Source organism: Periplaneta americana, chromosome 5, assembly GCF_040183065.1.
Source record: "Periplaneta americana isolate PAMFEO1 chromosome 5, P.americana_PAMFEO1_priV1, whole genome shotgun sequence".
Lineage (NCBI taxonomy): Eukaryota > Metazoa > Arthropoda > Insecta > Blattodea > Blattidae > Periplaneta > Periplaneta americana.
The window spans coordinates 30,089,509-30,113,904 of record NC_091121.1 but is presented as its reverse complement, the minus strand read 5'-3'; the positions used below and the strand labels follow the sequence as shown (position 1 = coordinate 30,113,904).

The 24,396-nt window shown below is 35.3% G+C and overlaps 1 protein-coding gene across 2 annotated transcripts in view; it reads right to left on the bottom strand.

Moving 5' to 3' along the window:
• Positions 1–24,396, bottom strand: part of side (sidestep) — an 869,165-nt gene that overhangs the window by 38,330 nt on the left and 806,439 nt on the right. For both annotated transcript variants that reach the window (XM_069825478.1, XM_069825479.1), the window contains 2 exons: positions 20,333–20,719; positions 8,549–8,959 (listed from right to left, as the gene is read on the bottom strand). In XM_069825478.1, the coding sequence (XP_069681579.1) occupies positions 8,549–8,959; positions 20,333–20,719 (798 nt within the window). The remainder of the gene's footprint in view (positions 1–8,548; positions 8,960–20,332; positions 20,720–24,396) is intronic.

The window sequence follows — 24,396 nt, the reverse complement described above, 5'->3', positions numbered from 1 at the left end:
TAAGCCCCTACTGACGGATAAACAACAGCATTCACAAACTGATATTGAAAAATTCAAGATTACTGTGATGTTGTCTTGATATGCATCCCTAGTGATGGATAAATAACAGCATTCAGAAGCTGATATTAAAAAATTAAAATTTTTTGTAATGCTGTCTTGAGATAAGTCCCTACTGACGGATAAACAGCATTCACAAACTGCTATTGAAAAATTCAAGATTTTCGTGATGTTGTCTTAATATATGTCCCTAGAGACATTCATTAAACATTTCTAATATGCCAATTATTTTTATACTAGAGCTCAAATGAATATTTGTCATTAATTTTTTTTTTCGTCTACAATAATGAACAGAAATCAGAAAACACAATTGAAGAGGTGGATTCCAAAGTGTCCTAAGTCCTTTTTTTTAAAGATTTTAACTTGATTTATCCATGTTTTAATTTACCCTTTTCAACCCTATGTATAACTGTGTAAATTCATTTAACAGACTCTCCTAAATCTTGACTTAGTGTCTGCATATGTTTTTTTCAAACGGATCTAAGGGCACCAAATTTATTTTATCAGTTTTTATTATTTTTCTCAAAACTTGTCATTTGGACTTGGCCAGTTTGGAATCCACCTATACAATTAAGAACATTAAATCCAGAAGTTTGAGATGGGTGAATCCTGAAATACAGAGTTTTACTTGGAAGATCTGAGAGAAAAAAAACCTTTAGGGAGGCCGAGCTATAGATGGGAGGATAATATTAAAATGGATCTCAGGGAGTTGAGATATTTTGTTAGGGACTGGATTAATCTTGCTCAGGATAGGGACCGATGGCGGGTTTATGTGAGGGTGGCAATGTAACTTGGCATTCTTTAAAAGCCATTAGTAAGTAAGTATCGCGATGACTATCATAAATATGTAATAACATGCCCTGAAAATATTGTAATCATAAGTTAAACACGAGTAGGCAATAAAAAAATTATTGGTCTCGCAACCACGGATCACCGACGGAAGGAATGCGAATCAAACACTGCGATAAGGAAGAGCGGGCGAGAGGAAAGGTCACGAGATAACTTGAATGATATTCGAGAGTACAGGCGGAAGAGAAATGACATCGATAGAATCAGTCTTGCGTTGTGGAGTTACATTACGACTTTAGTTTGTTCCATTGCATGTGAATACGTGTCTTATATCGCACGGTATTATTATTTCATTCGTAAACATATGTTGCGCGTTTAATTAGCTTCGAATTTTTCTTTATTTCCACAGCGATGTCCTCATTTGTTCGTCTTCTTGGAAGAGACAGTACTTTTATCGGCTCGCTCCTCCCCCCATAGGCGTGCCTACATACACACGTCAAAACAGACAGCAACGCCACCATTTGTTTTTCGGTAATCGTTTCTTGCGCGAGCTATACCAACGTAGTGAAAATTGTAACTTTCGGAGAGAAATAAATCAAAATTAATTTTTACCTTACAGTGCATTAGTAAACAACAATTCTGGGTTAATTTAATAACCTAAAGTGCCCTCAATCAGTACTAAAATTTTCAAACCTGCGTTAATCTAATTTTAGATATTTTTAAAGATTTTTATCATATTTTTTCTTTACCAAACTTGAAGCGTTTTCAGCGAAAGTTCAAATTTTACAATTAAGAATTGGGTAATATAATGAAATGTGAAATTTGTCACAAATTTGGCACGAAATATCACAACATACGTTCTCAGTTTCCATATGAATGGAGATTTATTACGACTTGTGTGAATGGTGTACTCTGTCTGGGTGTGACATGAAATTAAGACATTTTTACCTTACACTGCATTAGTAAACAACAATTCTGAGTTAATTTCATAGCCTAAAGTACCCTCAATCAGCACAAAATTTTCAAACCTGTGTTAATCTAATTTTAGGTATTTTTATAGCTTTTTATCCTTTTTTTTCTTTACCAGACTTGAAGCGTTTTCGGGGAAAGTTCAAATTTTACAATTTAAGATTGAGATAATTTAACGAAATATGAAATTTGTCACAAATTTGACAAGAAATATCACAACATACGTTCTCAGTTTCCATATGAATGGAGATTTATTACGACTTGTGTGAATGGTGTACTCGGTCTGGGTGTGACATGAAATTAACAGACACAATGAGACTTGATTCTCTACACATGCTACATGTTTGCTACAACTCCAATGAACACAATATACAAACAACACCTGCAATTAATGCCCAAATAATGCTAACGCATAGTGCTGCCATTACCGTTATGATACTATTAAGGATTGTATTTGTGTGTGGCGCCATATCAATGTGGTGAGGTAAACCGTGTAAATCTGTAAATTATATTATTACCTTCTCACCAAGTGTAATTTCATGTACATGTAATTTGTCTAACAATTATCGTCAATAATAAACTGTACTTGTGCCAGGTGTACGTAATTTATACAGTGTGTGTAAGAAATATTGTAACACCTAAGATGTCCTTATCATAATATTTATAAATATTTCTATATCGTCTTGCTTCAACTACTGATACAATCGGAGACAATTAAATTTTGATTCGAGATTAACGATTTTGACGTTAGAATTAAAATAACAGGAGAAACTACACTATTCACAGAAAAAACTTCCCCAAATCACATGTTTTACTCCAATATCACAGACTTTTCCGAAGTGAAACTGTGATTTTCTTTCGTGAGAAGCTGGAAGCTAATTGATTTCAATCCAGCAACGAAATTTCATTAAAATATGATTGAAATATTGGAAGAGTATAATATGGAATGAAAACATAGGAATGTAAAGGAAAAAGAAATGAGAAGTAAGAGTGGGAAATGATATGGAAATCGAAAAGAGAAGCTAGGATGATAGAGACTAAGGAGATGAGAAAGAAGATGGAGATGAGAAATAAGTAAATACGAAGTAGAAGACAGCAGGTGAATAAGACAGGGACTAATAGGAGTGAAAATTGAACGAAGAACTAGGTAAGTAAGAAGACTGAGGAATATCAAATTAATATGCAGAAGAACATGAACTACCATAATATCACACTGATGTAGGGTTCCCGTTTTATTTTATTTGAAAACCGGGATATTTGAAAAATACCTCGCTAAAAACATGGGGCATTTCGTAAAAAAACGGAAGACACAAAAAAAAAGGAAAAAATCTCAAAATCTTGAGTACCTACTACTGAACTACTTGCATTTTTAATTAATTAAAGTTTAATTATTAAATTATTAAACTGAGTACCTACTACTGAACTACTTGTATTTTACAATGCAAGAGTAATGGAACGGAGAAAAATTCTCTCCGGCGCCGGGATTTGAACCCGGGTTTTTTCAGCTCTACGTGCTGATGCTTTATCCAATAAGCCACAGAGGGCGGCCACTAGAGGGAACCCAAAAGTTGGAACTTAAACTGAGACGATTCTGTCCGACGCCGGGATGGGTATCCGGTGTGGCTTAGTGGATAAAGCATCAGCACGTAGAGCTGAAAACCCGGGTTCAAATCCCGGCCCCGGAGAGAATTTTTCTTCGTTCCATTACTCTTGCATTGTATGAGGATGCAGAATATCTGCATGGAAATATCATATGTACTTCGGTACATTAAAATAATATACTTGTATTTTGTTTTCATCAGAGCATAGACATTTTTATGTCGAAAGTTCTGCTCAAGTTGATGCACAGTCCATTTTTTTTTCTGCTGCAGTAGATTCACAGTGAATATTATATTTACAAGAGCTGTGATTTGTTCAAGAATTTGGACTCTTTCAACAATGCATTGAAAAATTCAACACATTAACTTACTAAAATTTGTTTTTTACATACTACATCACGGATACTAGAACATATCGATCGGGACGCTAACATCGCCATATCGATATTTGTATGAAGAATCGATAATACGTGATGCTCAGAGGCAATCACGATCGAACGTTGTAGTCTGTCTCTAGTATTCGGTAGGATACTCACAAGTACAGCCATTTTTTGAGATCGAGAAAAAGCGGGACATTTTCCCGTCCCGAAAATTGATATCGATATTTGTACGAAGAATCGATGGTACGTGATACTCAGAGACAATCACGATCGAACGTTGTAGTCTGTCTTTAGTATTCGGTAGGATACTCAACAAGTACAGCCATTTTTGAGATCGAGAAAAAGCGGGACATTTTCCCGTCCCGAAAAATGTTTTTGGGACGTTGGGACTTTTTGTAAAAAACGGGACTGTCCCGGGTAAAACGGGACGAATGGGATCCCTAGACTGATGACATAATTGAAGAGGAAAATGTTAATTGATGGAGATGATAGAGTTAATGTAGAAGCTGATGACAGTTGGAGAAGGAGACGATGAAAGAGTTGAAGTAGGAGATGATGATTTAGTTGAAGGAGTTTATGACAGAGTTGAAGGAGATTATAACAGTTGAAGGAGGAGTTGAACACGATAAATATGAATATGAAAATGGAGATTATTATAATGATGACAGGTACCGATCATGATAATGATGACAATCATGAAGACGATTAAGTACAAAGAACATTGGGATTAGTATTAGAAATCTAAGAATAGAACAGGCCTGCACAAGGTTTGCGCTCTCCGAGCCGGCTCACAGCTCATGAGCGGAATGCAGATATTAGCTGCGCTCTGTTTAAGGGTGGACTGGAAGAAGTGGTGATCTCGTACAAAATATATACAAAAGGAAATGCAGTACTAGTAAGAGTGTTTGTGAAATGAATTCCCGTTCAGTGTTTGGAAAAATATCTTGGACTATTATTAATTAATAAAGAAATATTTATTTTACAGAAATAATAGAAATTATATAGCTACTTAAATGTACAATATCATTGTGTTATATTTTTATTTATCAGTACATCAAAACAAGGTTTTATACTATTGGCAGCTGAAAGGAACAGTAGCCTACTGATCATAATGAAACATCAGTAACAGATGTTCGATGTCTGCCTTTATTAAAGTTGATTATAGAAAACAGTTGCTTACAAATATAAATGTTGAGCCAAACATAGCAATCATTTTCACAGCCAGCCTGTGTAGGCGTGGATATTATTTCTAATGTTTAGTCTTGTAAAACTCAACCAGGCTAGTATTATTATTCAAACGATCTTTAGCCCTTAGGTCACATTGAAGGTCAATAAGTTCGAGCTGTAAATCGTTAAATGTTATGTTCCGTCTTTTAGATTCCTCCATACTTGTACTGTAGCAGTAGGTAAGCAACGTGAAACAGTTACTGAGAATAAGCCTACACACTGCACTCCACTAGATAACTGAGTGGTCGTTTCCCTCTCCTCTACCTATAGCAAGTCTATGTCATTCTGACGTATCTTCCTCTCCGTTTCGGCGAGCGGTAAACACCGCTCTCCCGCTCCGAAGGAGCGCGAGCTCGTTGAGCGCTGTTTGTGCTGGTATGGTATAGAATGAAAGAAATAGAATAATTGTTTATTGAGAAGCAAATGAAGATGATGGAGAATGGGAGAATGAAATGAATTTGAAAACTTATGCTAATAAATATGATGCATATATTGAAAAAACAACTTTATGGTAATGCAGTCTTATGTTCTGATACAAGAGTGGATGAGATGAGACCTGCAGTTTTAAGGAATGATAAATGGAAGAAAAATTTTCCAACGTACTGTAGATCTTGTACTTATTTTCATCTATTAAATACAGACGAAGTACAGGGAGCCGAGAGGAGTGGAAGCAGATTCTAAAGTCGGTGTCTGAGTCTTCATTATCAGACAAATTGAGTCTCCATCCCTTGAGAATTATACTTCACGAGTTATTATTTTCAGTGACTGTAGCAGTTCTCCTGCAGCATAAGCGAACGTGAATCCCATGCGGTGCCCACTTTTCCTCCCTGACATCTCTCTCTCTCTCTCTCTCTCTCTCTCTCTGTACCTCCCTGTGCTCGACTGATGCAGCAATGTTCGTACATTACACACCGTCCGTCCGTCTGTCTGTCTGTCTTATGACAGTCATAGCGCTCTGTGTCCTCGCGGAATACAAATAGAGTGATTGTCTACTGCATACACACACACGTTCCTCACGCCAACAGTTAAAAGTATTGTACTACACGTCCCTATCTCATAGTAGCCTTTCACAAAAGGTATCACTATTTTACTGTAAGCCTCCCTCTACTAAAGTTATTTTCATTTTATTTGCGAAATGTGGATATGTGTTAACTTACTGAGTAAAATAAACTAACTTACATTATTGTAATTCATATATACAACAGGCGGGTTTAAATCAACTCACGTGCAGTCCATTGAACTGCCTACCAATTTAAAGCATTTTAAAAATACTGCGCACCGCATTCAACTATCGGTATTATTATTATTATTATTATTATTATTATTATTATTATTATTATTACTATTATTGTACAAATCTTACTTATATTGAGCTTCCTACAAAACATATTATTATATAAAATAAAGTACAATATTTTTGTTTTATAACAGATATTTAAAACAATACGAGAATGTAATTGTCAAACACACATTGTCCTTCTTCGTATTTCTCACCTAAAATTGTTTTAAAGAAATAAAGTTATTGTTATTGGTCGTGAATATTACAGAAACCCCACATGCCCAGGTAATTTGAAAAAACGCTAAAGAAAAAAATTAAAGTTCGTGTATATCAGACACTAGAACTTATTATTCGTTTTAATGAAAAAATAGTCACTCCGAAAATACCGAATGCTTTTGAAGATAATCAGATTTTTTTGGCTCTTCGAAAATTTACTCAAACTGACATGTGAGCTTCATTTGCTGCGAATAGAGTCTTGTTAATATATATTTGTTGGAAATAAACTTGTAGAAGTTGTCAAAAAAGATGGTACTGAGATCAGAAAAAAAATAATACTCACGTCAGCATAAATACAAATTTATATCTAAAAAATTACTTTTCACTCAGTTTTGCAATAATTTCTAGAAATAGAGATCTGAGTTATCCAGTGGACTATTCGTTCTAGGTGGAAATTGTCAGAAAAGATGGTATTTAGATCAGAAAATAATAGTGATATCAGCTTAGAGATATCATCTTAGATACAAATTGATATAGCCTACGAAAATTAATTTTCACTCAGTTGTCACAAATTCTAGAGATCTGACTTATGCAGTTAATCATTCGTTCTAAGTGGAATTTGTTAGAAAAGATTGTACTGAGATCAGAAAATAATAATGAGCTTAGTGATATTAGCTTAGATACAAATTGATATAGCCTATGAAAATTAATTTTCATTCAGTTCTGTTACAAATTCTAGAGACAGAGATCTGAATTTGTGGAATTTGTCAGAAAAGATTGAACTCGGATCAGAAAATAATAATAGTAACATGAGCTTAGGGATATATGAGCTTAGACACAACTTGACCTAGCCTATGAAAATTAATTTTCATTCAGTTCTGTTACAAATTCTAGAGACAGAGATCTGAATTTGTGAAATTTGTCAGAAAAGATTGAACTGAGATCAGAAAATAATAATAGTGACATGAGCTCAGTGATTTTAACTTAGATGCAAATTGATATAGCCTATGGAAATTGATATTCATTCACTTCTATTACAAATTATAGAAACAGAGATTTTAATTATTCAGTGAATCGCTCCTTCTAGGTGAAATTTTTGAGAAAAGATTGAACTGAGATCAGAAAATAATAGTGACATGAGGTTAGTGACATTAACTTAGATACAAATTGATATAGCCTATGGAAATTGATTTTCATTCAGTTCTATTACAAATTATAGAAATAGAGATATGAATTATTCAGTGAATCGCTCGTTCTAGGTGGAATTTGTCAGGAGAGATTGAACTGAGATCAGAAAATAATAATAGTGACATGTGCTCAGTGATTTTAACTTAGATACAAATTGATATAGCCTATGGAAATTGATTTTCATTCATTTCTATTACAAATTCTAGAAACAGAGATTTGAATTATTCAGTGAATCTCTCGTTCTAGGTGGAATTTGTCAGAACAGATTGAACTGAGATCAGAAAATAATAATAGTGGCATGCGCTTAATGATATTAGCTCAGATATAACTTAATTTTCATTGAGTTCTGTTACAAATTCTAGAATCAGAGATGTGAATTATTCATTGAATCACTCGTTCTAGATGGAATTTGTCAGGAGAGACTGAACTGAGATCAGAAAACAATAATAGTGACATGAGCTTAGGGATATTATCTTAGATACAAATTGATAGAGCCAATGAAATTTAATTTTCACTCGCTTCTGTTAAAAATGTTAGAGATAGAAATCTGACTGATGTATTATACCACTTCTTCTAGGAAGGAAGTATCAACAAATATGGTACTTGTATCAGAATATAAAGCTAGTGAAATGTAGAGGGAGATCTCAGTGATGTAGTGTACCCATTATTATATTGAAAATTTATCAGAAAAATTGTACTAATATCAGAAAATAATCACAGTGAAATGAACTTAGATAAAAAAATTAACTATAAGAAATTATTTAAATATCTATCACAAATACTATAAATTGATTAGATCTACAACGTGGATTATTTTCAGTTTATAAGAAATAATGTGAACTTACCGTTTGTAGAAGGATGTCTTCTCTTACTGACAGGTAAGACGCCCTCATCCTCGCCTACGTAGACACTTCTTCTCTCTTGGAGCGGTATGGGTTCCGTCCTGAATCTAACTCTAGGCACGGAGTCATTTATCCCTGCACAACATCCTCTGGGAACATGACTCGGTACAGAGAAAACAGTTGCAGCAGTAACTGGCGTTGGATTCTCGCTGTAGACGTTGGGTCGCTGTTCTTGACGCAATTTAGCGGCGTCTTGCTCGTCCTGACGCAGCTGTGACGACGCCGAGCGTCGCCTGCAGATAACGAGGGTTGCAGTGATGAAAATGCCTCCTAGAATGAGCACCGCCGCCGCTATGAGCACGAACAGCACGATGGCCATGGGGTGCTGCGACGACGAGTCCTCCTCTTCTGCGTCTGCAAATGTTCGTTGCACTATGTAATTGCCTCGCAATCTGCTACATATAAATTGAGTAAAAATAGCGTGCATGAAACTTATGGCCCACTGTGGATACATTTCAGTAGGCCTATATCTCTGGTTATATATTTTTTTACTTTGTTATTTAACGACGCTGTATCAACTACGAGATTATTTAGCGGCGATGGAATTGGTGATATTGACATGATATTTCGCGGCTTTCAGGACGATACGTTCACACAAGTATGTCCATTAGACAATTTGTCCATTATCTCACGTCCACAGCTATTTTGTCCAAGGAAATTAGTCCAGCAAACATTTCGTCCACCAAAAATGTTTCCATTAATATTTCGGTCAAGAATTATTGTATCCATAGATAGATAGATTAGATAGACTAGGCAGGCAGGCAGGCAGGCAGGCAGACGAGATAGATAGATAGATAGATAGATAGATAGATAGATAGATAGATAGATAGATAGATAGATAGATAGATAGATAGATAGGTAGATAGGTAGATAGGTAGATAGGTAGCTAGGTAGGTAGGTAGGTAGGTAGGTAGGTAGGTAGGTAGGTAGATAGATAGATAGATAGATAGATAGATAGATAGATAGATAGATAGATAGATAGATAGATAGATAGATAGATAGATAGATAGATAGATAGATAGATAGATAGATAGATAGATAGATAGATAGATAGATAGATAGATAGATAGATAGATAGATAGATAGATAGATAGATAGATAGATAGATAGATAGATAGATAGATAGATAGATAGATAGATAGATAGATAGATAGATAGATAGATAGATAGATAGATAGATAGATAGATAGATAGATAGATAGATAGATAGATAGATAGATAGATAGATAGATAGATAGATAGATAGATAGATAGATAGATAGATAGATAGATAGATAGATAGATAGATAGATAGATAGATAGATAGATAGATAGATAGATAGATAGATAGATAGATAGATAGATAGATAGATAGATAGATAGATAGATAGATAGATAGATAGATAGATAGATAGATAGATAGATAGATAGATAGATAGATAGATAGATAGATAGATAGATAGATAGATAGATAGATAGATAGATAGATAGATAGATAGATAGATAGATAGATAGATAGATAGATAGATAGATAGATAGATAGATAGATAGATAGATAGATAGATAGATAGATAGATAGATAGATAGATAGATAGATAGATAGATAGATAGATAGATAGATAGATAGATAGATAGATAGATAGATAGATAGATAGATAGATAGATAGATAGATAGATAGATAGATAGATAGATAGATAGATAGATAGATAGATAGATAGATAGATAGATAGATAGATAGATAGATAGATAGATAGATAGATAGATAGATAGATAGATAGATAGATAGATAGATAGATAGATAGATAGATAGATAGATAGATAGATAGATAGATAGATAGATAGATAGATAGATAGATAGATAGATAGATAGATAGATAGATAGATAGATAGATAGATAGATAGATGGAACTTTGTTGTCGAAGACATAATATATGCATAGACATGGTCAAATATATACAATTATAATTTAATTTAAAATAAGTCAGATATAAAAACATTATTCATTTCGAGGGCCCATGCGTGCATCCTCAAGATTGTAGGGACACAATTTTATTAATTTCGTTTTTATACAATTTCTAAATTTGAGAGAATTTTTTGTATATTTGATGTCATCAGGCAAACTATTGTAGATTTTGATACCAAAGATTATATAGGTTCTACTAGTGTTTGTAAGATGGTGTGCTGGAATAGTTAAACTATTTTTGTTACGAGTGTCGTAGGTATGGAAGTCACAATTTTGATAAAAATCGACAGATTTTTATAAATTAGTTGTAAAACATTAAAAGTATATAAACCATAAACAGTAAGAATATTATATTGTAAAAAATGTTCCCAACAAGAGGCCCTACTGTCAACACCCGCTATGCATCTGACAATACGTTTTTGAGCAATAAATATATCATTCAGCATGGTTCCAGATCCCCAAAAACAAATACCATATGAAAGCCTTCACTCGACGTGTGTGAAATAATAAGACATTAATACAGCGTGATTTATTATCGTCCTCAAAATTCTGATAATTTTTTTCCCAATTTTTGTTTGTCCACTAGTTTCTATACCAACTAAATATTTTGTACTAGAATATTTTGTTTATTTTTGGGTAACAAGTGCTTCCAATATGCAATTTAAAAGAAAGGATTGCTATGAAAATGTATTTAATTATTTTGTAGTATAATAACATTCATTTCTATGGAAATAAGTAGTTCATTGATTCAGTATTAAATTTTGTGTGAAAACATTTAAAATGGCTTATATGATAACAACCGTAAGAGGGCGGGACATGCTAGTCCACTACAATTATACTTAACACTTTCATCATCATCATCATCATCATCATCATCATCATCATCAACATAATCGTCCTTGCAGGTATTAGGTCTATTGGCCCGTTACGGTCTCCGTCCATCTTTTCAGGGGGCGTCCCAAAGATCGTCTTCCATGTGGTATATAGCGGAGAATTTGTCTTGGGAGTCTGGAACGGTCCATCTTATTGACATGGTTAAGCCATTTTTGTCTATAGTGGTTGAGATGTTCGTAAATAGGTGCAATTTTCAATTCTTTTGTAATTAGTTCATTCCATTTGTGGTCAAGCAAGCTGTAGCCGGCAGTCCTCCTTAGAAATCTCATTTCCGCAGTTGTTAGGCGTTGAACATCTGAGTTTCGGATAGTCTAGGCCTCACTACCATATATGAAGACAGGTCTTGTCAAATTATAACCTAAATATTTAAATGAGTTTGCCTGTTCTAACGTATGGTTCCAATTAAAATTTTTCTCCTAACTGGCTGTTTACCTTGGATCGCCATAATTTTTGTTTTGTTTGGGAAAATTTTCATATTGAAATTTTGTGCTATTATATTCAGGTGATATATTGAGTATTGCAGCTCGTCTTCATTTGTAGCAAAAAGAACCTGATCGTCTGCACTTTCATTCACATTATTATTATTATTATTATTATTATTATTATTATTATTATTATTATTATTATTATTATTATTATTATTATAGTAGTGGTAGTGGTATAGTAGTAATAGCGTATTAGTTTTAAACCATTTATGCAAATGGGCAATCAGGAATATTGGACACTATATACTAGACGAGGCAATAAAATGGACAACTTAATAAAGGGAACAAAGATAAATGTAGGACATAATAAAATGTGGACAAAACTTTCAGAGGACAAAATAGCAAAGTGGACATTTAAATTGTGGACGAAATAATAGTGGACATGAAACACCAGAGGACGAAAGAATACAGTGGAGAGAATATCAAAGGGACGTACGAAACAGTGGACGAAATATCCGTGGACATAGTATCTGGGAACCATTTCGCGAGATGAGGCCGAGGATTCACCAAAGATTACCTGACATTTTCCTTACTGTTGGGAAAAACTTCGAAGGAAAAAAAAATGCAATCGGGTAATCAGCCCAACCGGGAATCGAATCCACACCCGAGTGCAACTTCTGATCGGCATGCAAGCGCCTTTACGACATTTTAAATTATGAAATGGACCCCAGCCCTAAATGAGGGTTTAGAGGGTACTGAATATATGGAAAATAATTATTTGTATTTGTATTTCTATTTTACTTACTGCTTTTAAGGAATCCGGAAGTTCATTGCAGAACTCACATAAGCTCGCCATCTGTCCCTATCCTGAGCAAGATTAATCCTGTCTCTACAATCAAATTCCGCTTCCCTCAAATCCATTTTAATATTATTCTCCCATCTACGTCTCGGCCTCTCCAAAGGTCTTATTTCTTCCAGTCTCCTAATTAACACTCTATATGCATTTCTGGATTCACCCATACGTGCTACAGGCCCTGCCCATCTCAAACGTCTGGATTTAATGTTCCTAATTATGTCAGAAGAAGAATACATTGCGTGCAGTTGTGCGTTGTGTAACTTTCTCCATTTTCCTGTACCTTCATTCCTCTTAGCCTCTAATCGATAATGTGTTACATTGGAAAAATCATTTTAAAGAAATTACCCCTAAATTAAATTTAGCATGTTTTGCTATTAGATTTATCCAAGAGATTGTAAGTATTAATAACTTAAAAGAGTATACTTTGAGAAGGGGAAAAAATTAGGACGGTATTAGGAAATAAAAAAGAAGCAAATAAGGTATAAGAAATAAAGAGAAGGATAAGGAATACAAAGAGAGAAACGAAATACAGTAAATAGAAGGTCGAAAATAAATTGAAAAATGTGCAAATGCTATGAAAAGAAAGGAAGAAGAAATATCACAGTCCAGTATAAACGGTCACGAAGCTTGAGTTGTGAGGGTGCTAGGAACAATAGACTGTGCAGATACTATTTCGTATTGTCTGTGATGACACGATAGTAGCGATCCTAGTGGTTAGCAACTATCTATGGATGCATATTTATTACGTATTGAGCTTCGTGACTGTATATACTAGACTATGGAAATATTAAAGACACAAAGAAGAGAGAAAGAAATCAGAAGGGGAAAATGTAGAATGACAGAAGAAAATAAAGAAGAAGAAATAAATAAGGTATAAAAAGAAATAAAATAAATACGGAATATAAGGAAATAGATTAAATTAATGAGGAAAGAAAGGAAATAAGAAAGGAATAACGTAGGAGAGTAGAAGGGTGAAAAAAATAAAGGAATATAGGGACGTAGAATGAGGAAGTGAGGTATATAAAGAAATAAATGGAAGAAAGAAATCAAGAAACTAGGAACAAAAGGAGAATGAGATAATAAAATTAAGAAACGAAATTAGGCATGAAGAAATATTTAATAAGAACAAACATAACGAAGAGAAAAGATAGAAAGCAAGAAACAAACAAAGAACGGAAGGAAGACAGACACAACGAAACGGAAAGCGTAGGAGGCTAGAAGAAAGAAACAAGAAAGAGTAAAGAACAATGAAAATAAAAAAAAGACCAATCATTTATAAAAAGAAACGGAAATAAAAATAGTTGGAATGAAAGGAAAGTTCAAAGGAAGAAAAGAATGGAACAATTGAAGAAAGCAAAATAGAGAGAACGATACAAATACAAAAAGAGAGCATAATAATGGTGCAAACACAAAGTAAGAGGCAAGAGGACGGAAGAATAGACAGAAATGTTGCAACCCATGAATTTTTTATTGAAATGTCAAGTCACTGAATGCCATTTCTGTATCATCAAAACATCTCCAAGCAACATCTCTCAATAAAGGGAAAACAATTCGAATAACCGATAAACTGAATAGCATTCCATTTTTATAAAAAGAATAACAGAATTCATTTTGTTTCTAAATCCACTAATAATATGAAAAGGTGAAAATGAGATAGTCTAAAGCTAGACATACCCAGATTGCTCGGTCTTATAGGCTTTCACGATAACTTTTGTCAGGCTTATTATGCTGCCATCTAGTTGTTACATAAGGAGTCACTTTATAACTCCCATTTGTATTGCATTAGCGACTGTACTATCATCTCGTGTTCATTTACGGTGGACGGGTGGCGATCCTAGCGGTTGTTCTCTTAAAAGTGCTGCCGATTTTAACATAGGGATGAGGTATCTGTTAATATATGATCCAGGCCTAAAGTCATATTTTTAACAATTTTTTTTGTGCGACTTAATTTCTTACACATATGGGGAAGCTACTAGCAAAAATATTGTAAAATGACTTAATTACAACGTCGAAGAAATTATGATACCGCACCTAATAGCATTGAACTCTAGGCCTAAACCTATAACACGCTCTCCTGTAAAATTTTGTCTGTGTGGCTTAGGACTATATCATTCTCATTCCTTCACATGATATTTATTTTCTGAGTGTAGTAGTTGCTGATGGACAGCTACAGAAACTCAGTTCCTTGATTGTTGGTGACAAGATGGCCGAATAATGGAGTCAGGTCACAACAGCTTTTATCATTCTTCGCACTGCGACTCTCCCCCAATATAACCTTCTGCAGCTTGCCACCCTTTTATAAATTGCCTCATAGGCACAATTTGTTCCTTCCCCCTTGTCACTTCACCCCACAAATGTCTTTCATGCGTGCAAGCATCTACTTCCTTGAGAATTATTGATTCTATGTTAAAGTCTGAGGATTTAGACACGTCTTCATTATTTACCCGCCTGTTAACAATAAACGCCTGCTCAGAAACGGATAAATATAATTTATGTATTTTCGTATTGGAAATTCCTGCGGAAAACTGTACTTCACTACAAGATTTATTAATAGAATAACTACAAGGACATCATTTTATTTTTACTTCAATTATTATTGTACCTGAGTTTTTGAATGCACTTCACTCTCACCCCTTCTACTAATGAAGTTCAACCTGTCCCCAACACAGAACCAAGGCCGCATATAGTAAACAGTACTGAGTTAGTGAGTATAGTACGTTCCAGAAATATGTTCGCGTTTTCCAGTGAAGAAAGAGCTTTCAATATTGAATCATATTTTCGCACAGGTACTGTCCGTCACATTCAGATTTCCCCCACCTGCTTCTGCTCGCCCCTCTGTAAAAGCTGGGCTGTCTTAGCTCTCTTCTGAAAACATTAATTTCTGTTAGGGATCGGACGTTTACGTAATATTATACAACTCTTTAAAATAACTTAAATAAAAGGGCCTCGCTAAGTAATTAACTGTCACGTGATTTCCCCCCTTTCTACTATCCTGCGGCATAACCACTTGAATGGACAGTAGATAGCATGTCTGAGTAATTTTATCTGTGCGGGTCGGTTAGAATTTATAAAACAGTTATATTACCGGTTGTTCTGTATGGCTGTGAAACTTGGACTCTCACTTTGAGAGAGGAACAGAGATTGAGGGTTTTTGAGAATAAGGTTCTTAGGAAAATATTTGGGGCTAAAAGGGATGAAGTTAAGGAGAATGGAGAAAGTTACACAACGCAGAGCTGCACGCATTATATCCTTCTCGTGACATAATTAGGAACATTAAGTCCAAACGTTTGAGATGGGCAGGGCATGTAGCACGTATGGGCGAATCCAGAAATGCATATAGAGTGTTAGTTGGGAGGCCAGAGGGGGAAAGACCTTTGGGGAGGCCGAGACGTAGATGGGAAGATAATATTAAAATGGATTTCAGGGAGGTGGGACATGATGATAGAGACTGGATTAATCTTGCTCAGGATAGGGAGCAATGGCGAGCTTATGTAAGGGCGGCAATGAACCTATGGGTTCCTTAAAAGCCAGTAAGTAAGTAAGTATGTTATAACGTTCCGGCCGATATACGAACGCACTTATTATCACCGGGTCTTGCATGATAGAATGACAAAATATGTCATAACCACCAATGAAATAAGTAACGCTGAAACATATATGGGTTAAAATCGATTATCGATTTGGTGTTAATGGAGCAACATACTGTGCACACGTGGAAAACGTTTAGAGATTTCACACCAGACACAGTTATGTTTAAAAACTTGTAAGCTACAATTCCAATGACCCTAAATTATACGATGACTGAACACAGGTCCTTTATAATCTCTTCGATGGACGATGCATATTGGTCGAGATGTTTCAATAGCCTGGCTACCAGTGTGAATATGTTTGGACTTCCTAGATTTTTAAGTCGAGTAATGCGAAATGTTTATTTTATAGACAGTCTGTGAGATATCTCAGAGTCTTCCTTCACAAGAATCACAAAATATGACATTCCCTTTACCATAATTACATCAGATATGCTGAGACGTACATTGTTTTCAAATCAATTATCTACTGGACACTGTTCGAGCAAGAAACGGGCACACAAGTGGAAATTACGGAGACAAACGACTAACTTTTATGAATATTTACAGGCAACAATATAAGTACAGGGACATCATTTTATTTTTACTAACATTTTTCATATCAACCTGGCTATATCTTTGGATTAAAGGTCTAGAACCGGAAACACCGCTTGCTCCCCCTTCCAAGACTGGAGTTCGATGATACTGGCATAAAATACAAATCACTTTACTAGGTATAGGAGGGAAGAAAAGTAGTTCATCCATTTATGTAAACTAGGAAATATCGCAATTTTGAGTTTGATAATTTTCATTAGGTTTTTGTTTAATCAAAATACAGTACAGTATTAATACTTAGTGTTTTTGCTCACGAATTGAGCTATCCATTCGGGCGTATTAATTATGCAGTGTATATTGTACTGTTACAGCACATTAGCGTACATAATATGGATATTTAAACACTTTTTAAAAATAGTGGCCCTTCATTTCGATACAGGCTTCAGTTTCTTGTGCATATTATCGAACTATAAACTAATTCCAATTACCTGTTTCGTCCTTCGTACGAGTAATTCATGTTGAAATAATTTTATACTTACTCTATAAAAGAGTACCTTACGTACTGCAAATTCAATCTTCACTTCTGCCCGATCCGAAAAGATGAAATTACTCTGAAATGTTATCTACTGTCCGTTCAAGTGGTTTTGTCGCAGGGTCGTAGCAAGGAGTGGGGTGAAATCACGTGACAGTTAATTACTTAACGAGACCCTTTTATTTAAGTTATTTTAAACAATTGTATGGGTGTAATATTACGTAGACGTCCAATTCCTAACAGAAATTAGTATTTTCAGAAAAGAGCTAAGACAGTCCAGCTACTAGACTTTATAGAGGGGCGAACAGAAGTAGGTGGGGGAAATCGGGATGCGACGTAGGCAAACGGACGACAGTACCTGTACGAAAATATGATTCAATATTGAATGCTCTTTCGTCACTGGAAAACGCGAACATTTTTCTGGCACGCACTATACTCACTAACTCAGTACTGCATACGCGGCCTCGGTTCTGTGTGGAGGACGCTTGGAGTTTACTAGTAGAGGGGTAAGAGTGAAGTACATTCAAAAACTCAGGTACAGTAAAAATTGAAGTAAAAATAAAATGATGTCACTGTATAATCTTTCTGTAATAATTTTTGTCTCGTATAAATTTGTTGCATTATCTTCAAAACGCAATATTTTAAATACCTTTCCTCTACCTTCTGTAGAAATTCATTGCTTATATTAATTACAATAGTTCTTTTACAGAAGTAGTTTGAAACCAAATATGCGTTTATTTCAGTTGCATGCACTGGGTATTCTATTTGAGCGGAATCTTTATAGTACACCCACGTACCAAAACTGAGCCATCTGTTTTCCTATACTACTGACAACAGATGTCACAAGTGGGGATTCCCTTGCAGATAGGATAATTGTATCTCTGCCGTTAACTTCAGCTGAGTAAATGTTTCGCTTGTCACAAGCCTTGCCAGTTTACTGGTTCTCCTATTTGAGTTTCCCAAAGGCTGGTATAGCCTACTGTTAGTCGAAAAACACTTCAAATCCTGAGTTGAAATCTCAACGAAGAGAAGTGGAATTTGTGGTGAAAAATACGGTAATGAAACGGATTTGCTTATATACTTAATTTTCCTCTCCATTGTTCCGCCATTTCTTAATTATTAACAGTTATCCTTATGGTCGGAGTAGTAACAAAGGTGAAAATTATGGCAAATTTTATCTTTCGCAGGTGCGTTCAATAGTAACCACAGGAAAGCTTAGAACCGACGTCGACACTTCAGTATACGGATACGAATGTGACTCTACAGAAACAACAAGCAAGAAAGCAAGCGAGAAAAGGAACAATTCCTAATTAATTACTAGTATTAACGAACGTGTAATGATCAGTACAAAATGTGTATATTTTGAAAAAGAAAATAAAAACTGAAATATATAAAAAAAAAATAAATAAAATTTTGTAGTAGGACATTAAATGATACATCATTTTCTTCGTCGTCGATCATCATAATCACTATTATCATGACATCCCCCTCCTCACATAATTTAGTCTTAAAAGAACAGTAATACAGTTCACAAAAGTTTCCTTTCCACTTCTTCATGGAACGTTCCAGTGATCTTCTTTCGGAATGATGATGATGATGATGATGATATTTATTTTTTATTTTATTAGGTTATTTTACGACGCTTTATCAACATCTTAGTTTATTTTGGATCTGAATGAGATGAAGGTGATAATGCCGGTGAAATGAGTCCGGGGTCCAGCACCGATAGTTACCCGGCATTTGCTCATATTGCGTTGAGGGAAAACCCTGGAAAAAACCTCAACGAGGTCAATTGTCCCGACCGGGAATCGAACCCGGGCCACCTGGTTTCGCGACCAGACGAGCTAGCCGTTACTCCACAGGTGTGGACTTAATAATAATAATAATAATAATAATAATAATAATAATAATAATAATAATAATAATAATACTAATAATAATATGGAGATCCTAAAGAAAATTGATGTGGATTGGAAAGAGAGATGACTGTTCAGTGATCTTTTTATGAAACAACGAGTCAAAGTCAGGAAAGGAGAATAAATGTCAGAAGGAAGTGAAATTGGGAGAGGAGTACATCAAGGATGTTATTTATATACCCTGTTCAACATCTACTTGGAGGATTTAGTAAAGAACTGCTTTCAGAACATAGGAGGAGTGATAGTAGGTGGAAGAAGAATAACGTGCGTAAGATTTGCTGTTGATATGGCTTTGTTAACAGAAGAGGAAATTATACTAAAGGATATGCTACCGAAGCTAAATTATAGCTGTGACCAGTATGGGATGAAGATAAATGCAAATAAGACGAAGAGCATAGTTCGTAGGAAGAAAAATACTGCGGACAATAAACTTGCGAATTCTAAATGAGGCAGTAGAGCAAGTGTTCAGCTTGAAATACTTTGGGTATTCTATAAGCAGTAACATGAGCTGCTGTCAGGAACTCAAAAGGAGGATAGCAATGGGCAAGGAAGCTTTTAATAGAAAAAGGAGCATCTTCTGCGGACCTCTGGAGAAAGGACTAAGGAAGTGACTAGTGAAGTGCTTTTTTTTGGAGTGTAGCATTGTATGGGGCAGAAACATGAACATTACGACAAAGTGAAGAGAAGCGACTAGAAGCATTTGAAATGTGAATATGCAGAAGGGTGGAGCATGTGACGTGGACAGACATAATAAGAAACGAAGCTGTGTTGGAAAGAGTGGGTGAAGAAAGAATAATGCTGAAACTGATCAGAGAGAGGAAAAGGAATTGACTGAGTCACTAGTTGAGAAGAAAATGCCTACTGAAAGATGCACTGGAAGGAATGGTGAAATGAGACAAAAATGAAGGTAGAAAATAGGGAAGACTGGAGAATGCTGGGTTTGCAGTGAAAGACCTGTCCTTGGGCAAAATACTACGAATAATTGATATTTTCATGATGATGGTGATGCCCATTTATAGAATATTTGAATGGTGAAGTACCTGTCCTAGTGAACCGCTCCACGGAGATAGGCACCCTGACCCTGGGAATGATGACTGGGGGCTCACTGCGACCTTTGGCGTTGACAGCATACACGGCGAACTCGTAATCTCGGCCGGGTTCCAGCGTGTCCAAGGAGAAGACGGGCTCCGCGCCAAAGAGCCTGAACAGTGGCGGCCCCGGCGGCTGGTGCCTCGTGCCCTGGTCGCTCATGGGCACGGGTCCGATGTTCAGGATGGGCTCCACGGTGTTGGCGTGGACTGGCGACTCGCTCACCTCCAGCATGAAGTGCTGGGGGAGGTCTCCATCAAAACTGGCCACGCATTGAACTTCTAACCCTCCGCTACTTCGGTTCTTCAAAGCACAGTCTTCAGGGGGATGTGGAGTTTCTGTACAGAAAATGTTCACAATTAAGAAGGTTAGTCAGTCACTCCGAATTTAGTAGTAGTATTAGTGATAGCAGTATACCTTATTTTATTTCAAGGAGTGCAGTTCGGTGGCTCCTTTGAACACCGAACTGCACTCCTTGAAATAAAATAAGGTATAGTACTATTAGTAGTAGTAGTAGTAGTAGTAGTAGTAGTAGTAGTAGTAGTAGTAGTAGTAGTAGTAGTAGTAGTAGTAGTAGAAGTAGAAGCAGTAATAGTAGTAGTTTTATTTTGCCTGGCAGAGTTAAGGCCATAAGGTCTTCTCTTTCACTCAACTAGGTTTCAATAATATATATGAAATATAAAATTATGTGATAGAACACAAAACAACACAAAAGAAGATACCTTAGAGATTACATAAAATATAGCAGAAAATTACATATAGTCAAAATCAGTTACCATAATATAAGGGAAATGTATATAAGACATAAATTGCTCGAGATAAATTCGACGATTAATTCACTTGAGATATAATATACCATACAGTTAATATACTAATCGGAGAATAAATTGGATTACAAGACATAAAAAGTTGAATAGCAAAAACGTACTATATACCATACAGATACAAACAATTAACATATCACGATAATAAAAAAAGGAAAAAAAAAGAAGATAGAGGAGAAAAAAATAATAACTTGGTAATTTAAGTTTATTTAGAAAATTCCGCAAGAGTCTAATTCTGTTCAATAAAATCATTTCTAAGTAGAGTGTACTTAAAATATTTTAGACTCCGACTGCTTCTGATTTCCTGAATTTAAGGTGGAATCACAGGTCAAATTTGGAAAGAATTTAGAATTTTTTTCTTCGTTCCAAACGGTTATTTTAAATTTTCTTCGTTATTTGGTATACAATCTGATTTGTATTGAAAAATTCTAATTGAAAATGCTTTTAATTAGGTAATAGCCGTACATCTTATCTGACAAACCACTTTGTCTTATCCCGCAATATTGCATAAAAATAAAATTCTCTCTGAAACCGGTAGAAATATCCTCTCATAGAGGATGTTGATATGTAGGCCTATATCTATCATCAGACAATACATCTCACTTGACAATATGTGTCACAAGAAGAACAATTGTTTGTATGCATCTGAAGTCTGACTAGTGTAATATGTAGCTAGTCGACGATGTATGCAATGGAGGGGGGGAAGGAACTTGCCACCCTACCCCATTATCTCCTGGCCTAGTTGCCTCATAAGTGGGGTCGTCTTGGTATCACTTGTGAGGTTCAGACCTGTCTTCGGACAGTTCACTAAACCACAACCGGTAAATGTAGTTAGCGTCTTTAGTAGGTGAATGTGTGTTTCATAAATTTACGGCATTGTTGAAAATCTAATGACTGACTTTTTTTTTTTTTGGATTTCCAAAATAAATGTAGTATTTTTTTTTGTTTTTTTTTTTTTTAATGCATATTTTTCCTAATGTTTCATTTTGTCCAGTCATTTTCTCTGAAGTTAAAATTCACAACATGAAACCTATACCTTTTCCGCAGAGACTAAGACAGCTACAAGCACGAAATTAAAACAAACTCTCCTTTTCTCTTTACATACATTTTGTTTTCAAAACATGCCTTGATCATCGCTGAACTTATATGCGCAGCCAGACATAGTTTTCCGGCTTAATCTGGTAGCCGGTTATTTTCATCAATAACCGATCTATCGTTTATTTTGTTTAATATATAGGAATACTAAATAAAATGTATTATTTCAAGAGTATCTCAAGTAGCAGAAGAACATTTTTCGTTTTTATAATATACTCTAAGTAAAAGCCCTGTAAACCTACAGTATTGTGACGTAGGCCATTCCTAGATATTACAGACTACTGCTTTACTTGTTACTTTATATGTCCACAGTTAGAAAAATGAGATTTCATTCAGATTCAGTTGTCAATAATGATCTATTCCTATCTATTGCAGACTTTCTCTGACAGGCTTAGGCTATACCTATAGAAAATATGCTGTAGTTTAGGATTTCACACGGCAAGAAATTTTTACTTCAGTATTTGCTGGTTATATAAAAAAATAGATTGCCTCTCGGAATGTTTCATCATATTTACTCTTGTAAAAACTATATAATTATCGAAAAATCGAAAGAGATTTGGGAGGACAAATTTAAAAGGTACGCAAAACGCGTCCTTGCAAGGGGTCGGGGGCTGTACAAAACTAAATATGTGAGCTCCAAGCCTGTTGGCCACTAGTCTCACTCCGGGTTACGCTGCTCCACTGAAGGAGCTCTAGAAAATTTTGAAGGGGATGCCGAAATTGGACGTAACCTCTTAGGTACCACATACGCGAGGCGGACGGAGATTTGATCAAGTGATCACGGAACGGGGCGAGGAGGAGATGGCTGGTGTTTGCCGTCAGGATGGCAAGACGCTGTCATCTGTTGTTCGATGACAAGGCATGTGCAGGCCGTCGGAAGAAGCGCCGTGAAATCTAAATCTGCAATTTGAGAGGTCCCTGTCCTTTCAAATTGCGACTAATTGAGTGACCTCGTACATGTAATAGACAATTTATAGATTCTGAACTAGGGCATACGTATATAATATACTATATAATTATGTAACTTCATTCTATTTATATTTATCTACTTATAACTCTAATGTGAATATAGTAATTAAATAAATCGTAGAGACCTATACTGTAAATCTATAACGTCTTATTATTTGTTGTATTTTCATCTAGAGCAGGGGTGGGCGTCGAGAGCGGATCCAAACTCTTAACGGGGACGCTTAATATTCATCCGTCCCTATATCAACGCTGTGCGGTGTTCGGCGGGGAAGAAAGGGGATGAAGAGAAATCATGTGGCTCCCCGTGAGAGAGTAGAATCTACTCTTGCTGCCCAGCCCTGATCTAGAGTCTCTTTAATGATCTTCAATAATGTCGACTATCTTCACGTTGGTTCACAGTTAACCGTAACTTATTTTATATAGCCTACGTTGGCAAAATCCCCTCATTTTGTTTTTATAGCAAATTTTCCGTTCTCAAAAGATTTTTTTTACAAAAAAATAGCTGGTTAACCAGTTATTTTTGATCGGTTAACTTCCTTTAGGTTAAATTAATTTTAAAATAACCGGTTACTTTCAAATAATCTCCCATTCCTAAAATTTGCATACTGTATATTATTTATTTATTTATTTAACCTGGTAGAGATAAGGCCATCAGGCCTTCTCTTCCCCTCTACCAGGGGATTACAACTACAATATAAAGAATACAATTATAATTATAATTACAATTAATATTGAATTTACAAATACAATAAAAATCAAAGTACTAAAATAATTAACAGACTAATAAAAGCTAGACAGTTCATTGTAAAAATTAAGAAGAGAGAATTTCTTTTATTAACTAAGTAAAAATTAAACCTAATCTACGCAGTAAGAAAATGCTTAATAAGTTTGCTTTTGAACGCTACTAAATTCCGACCGTCTCTGATGTCACTGGTTAGGGTATTCCACAAGAGCGAAAGCGAGATAGTGTATGATGATGAATACGATGAAGTCTTATGTGTTGGTATGGCTAGTATGAGGCTATTTTGCGTGCGTGTGAAGAGATTATGATATGATGACAGGTAACTGAAACGGGAGGCAAGGTAGGTAGGTGTAGAGGTGTGAAGGACTTGGAAAAGGAGAACAAG